The sequence below is a fragment of the Triturus cristatus genome, chromosome 12 (assembly GCF_964204655.1).
Source record: "Triturus cristatus chromosome 12, aTriCri1.1, whole genome shotgun sequence".
Classification (NCBI taxonomy): Eukaryota; Metazoa; Chordata; class Amphibia; order Caudata; family Salamandridae; genus Triturus; species Triturus cristatus.
In genome coordinates, this window is record NC_140595.1 from 318,212,524 (window position 1) to 318,221,300 (window position 8,777).

General features: G+C 41.6%; 1 protein-coding gene across 1 annotated transcript in view; it reads left to right on the top strand.

The window, feature by feature from the left end:
• LOC146775962 (chemokine-like factor) overlaps positions 1-7,729 on the top strand; it is a 389,409-nt gene extending 381,680 nt beyond the window's left edge. The window contains exon 4 of the mRNA XM_085637824.1: positions 7,607-7,729. Within this exon, the coding sequence (XP_085493950.1) occupies positions 7,607-7,684 (78 nt within the window). The 3' untranslated portion in view covers positions 7,685-7,729. The remainder of the gene's footprint in view (positions 1-7,606) is intronic.
• The last annotated feature ends 1,048 nt before the right edge of the window (positions 7,730-8,777 follow it).

Consider the following 8,777-nt stretch of genomic DNA (forward strand, 5'->3'; position numbering starts at 1 on the left):
GGAATTTCTATGGTTTTGTATGAAGGAAATGTCCAGCTAACTATAACACCCCTGAAACCTATGGTTTTTGAGTGAATTTCTAAGGTTTTTTAAATGCTAATTTCTAACTATAACGTCCCTGAAACCTATGGTTTTTTCAGCAAATATATACATATATATGTATATATATCACAAATAGTTCTCAAAAGGAGACAGGGTCTAATTTCATTAATTTAATTGCAAGTGACACGTTTCGGCGTGAACTTTCTTCGAGACTTGCTTTCAAACAAAGTGGCACAAATGCGATGACATTTAAAGCCTGATGGCGTATCTCTACAAACGAGAGAGGACTGCTACTATGGTGATCTCGGATCGATATCCATAGCGGCCATGTCAGCTTAGTTCACATTCACTGAATCCCCCTGGTAACACCTGTGATGTACTGATGTTCTTGTCATTACAGTCTGTATGACAAATATCAGCTTGTACCTTATTTATAAACTTACCTCAGCCAAGTGTTCATAGTTCATTCCTTACTGACATGGCTGTATTTAGCATTTCTCATTCCTCAGAATGTTCATATTTAATCCGCTGCTGCTTCTTAAAAATGCAGCTTTTCTCCATAAATGACTCATTTTAAAAAGCCCCTCGCCACAGAGTCACAAGACACCCACCGCAGGAATCGGTCAAATGGCCGTACTTCCAACAGTATGCATAACTGTTGATTCAAGTCGGTGGGGGTGCCAAGATCCCATTTGGCGGTGCAGCAGCCAACATTTAAAAACACTCCAATAATTCCACCTTTGGCTGTTGCTGCACTCAGGTCGAGTGGACTCACAACATGGAGGTGAGTCCACATTTTAAATCACAAATAGTTCCCAAAAGGAGATGCAATGCTAATTTCATTCATTTAATTGCAAGTGACGCGTTTTGGCGTGAGCCTTCTTCCAGACTTGCCTTCAAACAAAGTGGTACAAATCTGATGACATTTAAAGCTTGATGGTGTAATCCCATTGGATAAATGATCATTAGAAACAAAAGAGGACTGATATCCATACACCATGAAGCTTAAAATGGCATCGCATTTGTGACATTTTTTTTTCAAAGCAAGTTTGGAACAATTTTTGATTTATAACGTGGACCCACCTCCATATGGCGAGTGCACCCGTCCTTATAAAATGCAAATTTGTATTGTATAATGTACTATAATGTTGCTGGCACAATTTTGAAAGCATCACATTTTGTTTGTCTGATGACCAATAAAAAACAAGCATTTGCAATGCAATAGGTCTCGCATTATTAAAGTTTGAACTATTGGCATTGGTAAATAATGCAACACCAATAGCTCAAACTTTAATAATGCGAGAGCTATTGCACTATAAATGCTCAGAGTGGACAAACAAAAAGCGAGCAAGCGAGGGAGCAAGATGACGGGAGAGAGTGAAAAAGCAATATAGGGAGAGAGAAAAGAGATGTGGGATAGGAAAAGTGAAAGTGATGAAAAGGCGAAAGTAAACAGAGAGCCCCTATTAAACAGAACACACAGATAGATAAAACCTTGGGTAGATGTTTACAAGCCACATTATCTTGAGAAGTATAATATCGGCAGTATTATGGAGCACGAAAACTGTAGAGATCACGAATGTGACAGAAAAGAGATGGTTCATGTGCACTTGGAGGCGAGATTGTTTATCTTTGGAAGGGGGGGAGAGATCAGCCTGGAGTGAGATAAGAAATACAGGGGGGGGGGTCTCCAAGGCTTATAAAGCATTAACCAAACAAAATGAGCAAGCGGCGCCACAGAGGAGCCAGCCATACAAGGGAAATATGGTTCAAAAGTACAGCACATTTACAGATGGAATACAGAAGAGCTCACTGAAGGGACTTGCATTTGTCTCCTTGTCACAGAGATAGGTGTTGTAAAGACTGGAAATCGATGGCCCAGGAAAGCTACCTACCCTATCTGGTAAATAAGCGCGGATGATGGTGAGGGTGGGGAGAGGGGTGTCAGCAGCATGGAGAAGGGGTGAGTGGGTGGGGAAATAAGGAACACTGGCAACACGTAAACATATATAAAAGTACCTGAACCGCTATGACCTAAACTCCCATAACTGCAATAATTCAGGTTAGACCCCTGACTGATAAAGAGACACCCCTTCGGCGGCAACGTTCCGAGACAGCACAAAGGCGGGTGGTTGACGAACAATAAACGCTGGCTGTGAATGGGCACCGGTGGAAGCAGAGGAGTAACTGACAGAGCCCCGCCCCCTGCCTCATTACGAAGAAAAGTCAAAAGGGGGGGACGCGCAGTGGAGTCGCCGCCAAGACTTGCGGACTGCGGTTCCTACCCAGGAAATGTGGGAAACGAGAATGACTCACTGCATGGAGGCCTGGAGAGTGGTTTACGCAGCAAGAGGCTGCCCCCAAAAGTTGGACCGAATATGGGGAAGGTGGAGACAACACTCAGGATTGACATAGGACAGTAGAGAATGACCGAAAAGCTCCCCGGCGAGAGATGGAATCCGTACTGCAGACCCTGTCCCCTGACATCTGTGGAGGCAACACCCTCTTGTCAGTGGCTGGATCATATATGACCCGGGGGGGATGAGATTTGGGTAGGCAGCTGCCACTACCGGAACTTGTCCTCTGGGAGGAAGCATACAAAGATGGATGGGTTGATGGTCACATCCTTGTGGCATTTAGTTTGAATTTTTTTTGCAATAATTTAAAAATAAAAGTAAAACAAAAAACACATCATCAACGATACACACTGCTTGTAAGCAACTTGCTGCGTACAGTGTAGAGCAGGCTTCTCCAAACTGTAGCTCATGACAGCTGGTAGCTCTCCAGCTACCTGCAAGTAACTCCCGTGTGCAGTTCATCCTAAGTCTGAAACTTTGGTTGGCTGAATGAATATATTGGACACCAAAATTAAAAAGTATGTAATCGAGACTAATATGTATGTATCTTGGAGAAAAATGTTTAATTTTCCAAAACTAATATTTGACTGATAAATCAGGTAGAATTGTGGGACACGTATTACTAGTTTTATTAACCTAATGCCAGAAGCCTTGCAGCTATAGTCACAATGTATTAGCCTCATGTTAAACTCAGTACTACCCATGTAAAGACATTCGAAATTATTTTTTACATTACTGCAAGTAACACTGTCCGGTGGACAGGAGGTGTTCAATGTTGACAATGATGTGTAATGTGGCCACTAAGTAATATTGTCTGATTGGTCACTATCACAATATTATCATTAAACATAACTCGTTCTTATTAAAGAAGAGGTTGCAGGCCCCTCAGATACAGAAATTCCAGCTCTGCGACCTCATAATCTCTGTATGGAAGGATACTGCTCTCCACTACACATCACTGCGAGGGCAAGCATAATAACAGGATCCCATAAGCTCCGCTCTACCCCATACAATGCGACACGAGTGCAAAACCCTTTTACATGTCTAGCGTCTCTTACGCTTGTAGGTGTGGAATTGCAGGCACGCGGTATATGCCATTAAAATACAGGTCTAGACCCTGCACACAATGTGCGACCATGTATTACACACAGTATGCACAGACATCAACCCCATCCTACACAAAACTCGTACCGCAGCCCCAAAATGTATAGTGAGCAGTAGAACACTCTCATCCCCTCCGTACTATGAGTGACAGTTCAGCGCTCAGTAAGCAAAATAGAAAAAAACACGGTTTGCGACAATCGGACACATGCAACGCATAAGCAATGAATGACAGATGATCAGATTACCTCTTGATTCTACCCCTCCCTGTTAAATGCAACAAAAAGTTTATCATAACAAATCAGATAGACATTGAGGAGAAAAGGCACACGTGGTACACAAAGCGATACTAGATCGCATACAAACTGGTAGCTCGCTGTGAAAGCCAGTTTTACACCAGTAGCTTTAACCCGGTCTGAGTACACACAGGAATGCTCTAATGTTGAGACAGGAGTTGGGAGGGTGCTGGTTATAAAGGGGGATCAGGAGCACATGCGTTATTAAAGAAGGCAATAGTGGGGTAAGATTGGGATCCCAGGGGGAGGCGACGGGCCGGTGGTCTTGGGCAAATTGTTTGATGTCTTTGGAGGAGGACTGGCAGGTGGGGATGTGGGCATAAGTTACGCAGTCTGGGTGCCTTCTTCCTTTTATGCCGGTCGGTTGATGGCGATTACTACGGTGGCTACGGACACATTGGGGGGGCGGTCTGAGGAGGGGGTAATTGCAGTAAGAAAGGAGGGGAGGCCCGGGGGTTGTTGGCGCAGGTGGGGGTAGCCTTCAAGGGGGTAGGGCAGGGAGTGTAAAGTGGGGAGCTTGCACACGTGGGATGCAGCTCAGGGCTTGGGCAAATGCTAGTCAGCGGGTGTGGTGAAAGTGCCAGACTCCGCACTACAAAGTGTGCAGGAGGCCTCCTTCACCAAACTACAAGCTTGCTTCACTCGTAAAGTGTGGCTGTGGCCTCCGTGCACCGCCATGGGTGCGAACTTTGTCCAAGGTGCTGGGTGGATACGTTGTGTAGAGGTGATCGGTGTGCCCTCGCACGGACTTTGCATGCAACAATTTGCACAAAAGTGCTGACTGAGTCATTTATTAAAAGTGCTGGATGTGCTCTTTTTGCACGGTGTGAGCCCTTTGTAAAAAAGTGCTGGATGTGGTTGTGCTGTCTTTGTGGAGGGTTGTAGGCGACCGTTGTGCGGGGGGGCTGTGCTGGTCGGGCATGGCCATGCGCGAGTGCTGGGAGATGGCGGTTTGGGCGCTACAGATAGATGCGCCTCGCTGAAGGCTGCCTCGGGAGCCGGCTTGTGCGGGTTGCTTCCCCGTGAAATGGATCCAAAGAAAAAAACAGAAGCTTGTGAGTGGTGCGCGCGCGTGCGCCACTGCGAGCCATGGCCTATTGGTGTCTATTACGCGCACCAAGCGCGTTATAGACACCAATCGGCCATGGGAGGAGCAATGCGCCCGCCTCGGGCCAATTGCGTGCAGTCTTTTAGAATAAGACGCACGCAAAGGCCAATGGGGGAGCTGAAAAGGAAACGTACACGCATGAGCATGTGCGATTCCTAGGTCAGCTCAGATTCCCCGTTTTTCACTTACAAGATGTCTCGCGCTGCGCGTGCACTGCTGTGCAGTGCACCGCTAGGCACGAGACCTAAAAATAGGGCAGTCCTAAAATAGTAATTTAGTTTGTACTTTAAGTGCCTAAGGCCCTGTAGTGTATTCTATACTTAATACATCTGCATTGCGATTTAGCTGCATCGTTATAAAACGGGACCTATGGTTTGGTTTTATCTTGTAATTATGACTCAAAAGTGTCTTACTTCAATTTTATCTAGTCTATCTCATGAATTTAGTCAGAAAAAACATGTTTAGGACTGACTATAAGTAGCACATAGAACAATAGCGAAATATGGTTGTAGCTTTGAGATGTCGGAATTCGGATATCGCTTTATATACTCCATGCACTTTTCAGGAATCAACAGTTTTTACTATGACTGTGTTGAAATACTTGTTTTAAAAGAGATAGATATTTAGGTTCAGTTCTATTTTAGAACTATGGTTTTTAAAGTGTTTTTGTGTACATTTTTACTTTGTGAGCACTATGAATTTTGAGGCTGTGTTAGTAAGTCATGTTATGAGGACTTCATGTTTTAGCTGATAGTTATGATTACATTTGCACCACAGTATTTTTATTATGTATGTTTTTTTTAATCATAAAAATACAGCTGCAAAGGTAAGGTAATCTAGGCTTTCTAAGAGGGAAGTAGTTTGGCCTTTTACAAAGATGAAGGAAAGATCCCATAAGAAATAGATACCAGAGAATTAGACACTTGCCAGAACAGTAGAAGGGGAATGGTCTGTAATAGGTTTGAAACATTAGGAAAAGATAACATATGTTTTTGAGTATTTAAACTATATTTCATTAAACTAAATTTCGGTGTAAGGCATGATAGGAGGGAAAAGAAGGAATCAATGTATGAAATGATTAGAATGAATGCTCATTTAGGACAGCCTATAAGTGCCACATAGAACAATAGCGAAATATGGTTGTAGTTTTGAGATGTAGGAATTCGGATATCGCTTTATATGCTACATGCACTTTTCAGGAATCAACAGTTTTTTCTACAATTGTGTCTTGAAAAACTTGTTTTAAAAGAGATAGAAATTTAGGTTCAGTTCTATTTTAGAACTATGGTTTTGAAAGTGTTTTTGTGTAAACGTTTACTTTGTGAGCACAATGAATTTTGAGGCTGTGCTAGTAAGTCATGTTATGATGACTCCATGTTTTAGATGATAGTTATGATTACATTTGCACCACAGTATTTTTGTTAGGTATGTTTTTTTCTTTTTTTAAATAACAATTTTTATTAAAGACAAATACAGCAGCAGCAAAGACAGTACATAGGTGAGACAGCTGTAGATACAGGCATTCATGTACTAGCGAAAGGTGCATTATCAACATGGGACATCAACTATGTCCCCAAGCAATAGGCAGGTCAGTACAGAGGACTACATTTATTTCCACAGTTCTAGGAATCGTCACATCTGCTATTAGGTATAGTTTTTTCAATCATAAAAATACAGCTACAAAGGTAAGGTAATCTAGGCTTTCTAAGAGGGAAGTAGTTTGGCCTTTTGCAAAGATGAAGGAAAGATCCATAACAGATAGATACTGGAGAATTAGACACTTGCCAGAACAGTAGAAGGGGAATGGTCTGTAACAGGTTTCAAACATTAGGAAAAGATAACATATTTTTTTGAGTGTTTAAACTATATTTCATTAAACTAAATTTCGGTGTAAGGCATGATAGGAGGGAAAAGAGGGAAACAATGGATGAAATGATTAGAACGAATGCTCATTATTTATTTCACTAAACATTTTTAAGACGGTTGTGAAAACCCTGCTGAGCATGGTACACTGGCAAGAGAGTGAGTTATGTAGTGTTTATTATTGGCAGAAAGATTTCAGGAGGGTTTAGGTAAAATGTAAGTTTGGTTTTAAAACATATTGCTTTACAAACCAAGATGAGAGTTTGATAATTTCATATTGTGAAAAGGTTTTGGAGATTGCATGCATTCTCATCTTACCATGTTGTCAAGTCTTTTGCTTGCTTGAATGTTGATCTTGTGCTTTTCATACAGTAGATGACTCGACTTTATTAGTTTGCATTTTAAGTGAATAAGGACATCGGCGAGCTCTCATTTTTTGCTACTGCAAAGGGTTTTGGGGTCTTTAATACTGAAGTCGTTTCTCATTTCACTGGCAAAAATGGAGTGATTCACATTCAAGTTTACTGAGTGAGCAATAAACACATTTTTTGCCTGGCAACTCCAATTGAGAATTATTAAATCTTTTTTCCTAGAGTCCGTCTTCTACATTAACATTGATTAAAACCAGTAATGACAAATATAGAATTATGTAGTTCACTTTTCTCAGCCAATTAAGACAAAACCTCAAGGTAAATGTAGATGTTTCCAGAGCACTTTTTAAGCAATGTTGAGAAAACACATCTACTAATGGGATAGTATTATTGAAAAAAAACGAAAAAGAAATATACTAGCCATTTACCATACAATGAAATAACCAAATAATTTGCTTTTTATTGCAGGTCATTGGATTAGTTGAATCAATTCTGTCCGGCGTGGAGGCAGTTTTTCTTTTCAGAGATGGGTGTCTTAAGAAGTAGACTACAATCATACAATTAGTTAATAATATTTCAAACCAATAAATGTAGCTCTTTATCTGTTGTGCTTGCAGATTGTTGTGTTCATAGTGTGATACTTAATATTTTGTCTGTTTATCTTTCAGTTGATTACTTTACAATTTTCAATTAACAAATAAATATATCATATATAATCAATTTGTGCCTCGTTGTACATAATACCACAATTTTGCCTGCATTCAATTAAATGCGGCAGAACTCTGAAGGAATTGGACAATGTATTGGCGGAGTTTGCCTCCTAATCTCCTCTGGTTCCCTCAGAATATGTTAACCAGAACTGGGATTTGACCTGGAATGAGCCTATGAGTATTCCAGGATAAAAGAATCTATAACTGTACCTATGTTTTCCCGCGTATTTTTTGTGCATTTTTACTTTACTCCCCAAGGGCCTTACCTAATCTTTTTGTAACTGTCACTAGGAATTTGGAGGAACTAAAGTGTGTGTGTGTGTGCATGTGTGTGTGTAAATATATTGTGTGTGTGTGTGTGTGTATATATATATATATATATATATTTTGTTTCCACAACATGTCCAGATTTAAAGACGCACTCCACAGCAGTCAGGTTACAAACCTTTAATTTGCAATTGAAGGCAGACTTCCACCTCGATCATTTAGTCCTGTTACAAACGCGTTTCGAAGCCTCGCGCTTCTTCTTCAAAGGTAGTTCGTGAAGCTGTAGCATGACATGGCGAGCGCAGTCCCCTGTGTGCTCATATTTTATAGGCCTCCGGTGTCCCTTCCATCATGGTTCACTCCCTTGCACACTGGGACATGTAGTTCAATTCCCAATTCTTTCCCTCCAGTGGGTTCTGCATTTTCCACGACAATAAAGGACACAGTGTAAACCCTCCATTGGGTCTCGGAGTGAAACACTGCCTTCAAACTTTAAAAGCGCTGCTGTGCCCTGTCGAAAACTGAGCATTCCATTCCCCAGGGTCTCACATATTCCTTGAGTGGTGCGATCTTCCACGGCCGGAACCGCCGTGATTTATTGTTTCCACAACATGCCCAGATTTAAAGACGCACTCCACAGCAGTCAGGTTACCAACCTTTCA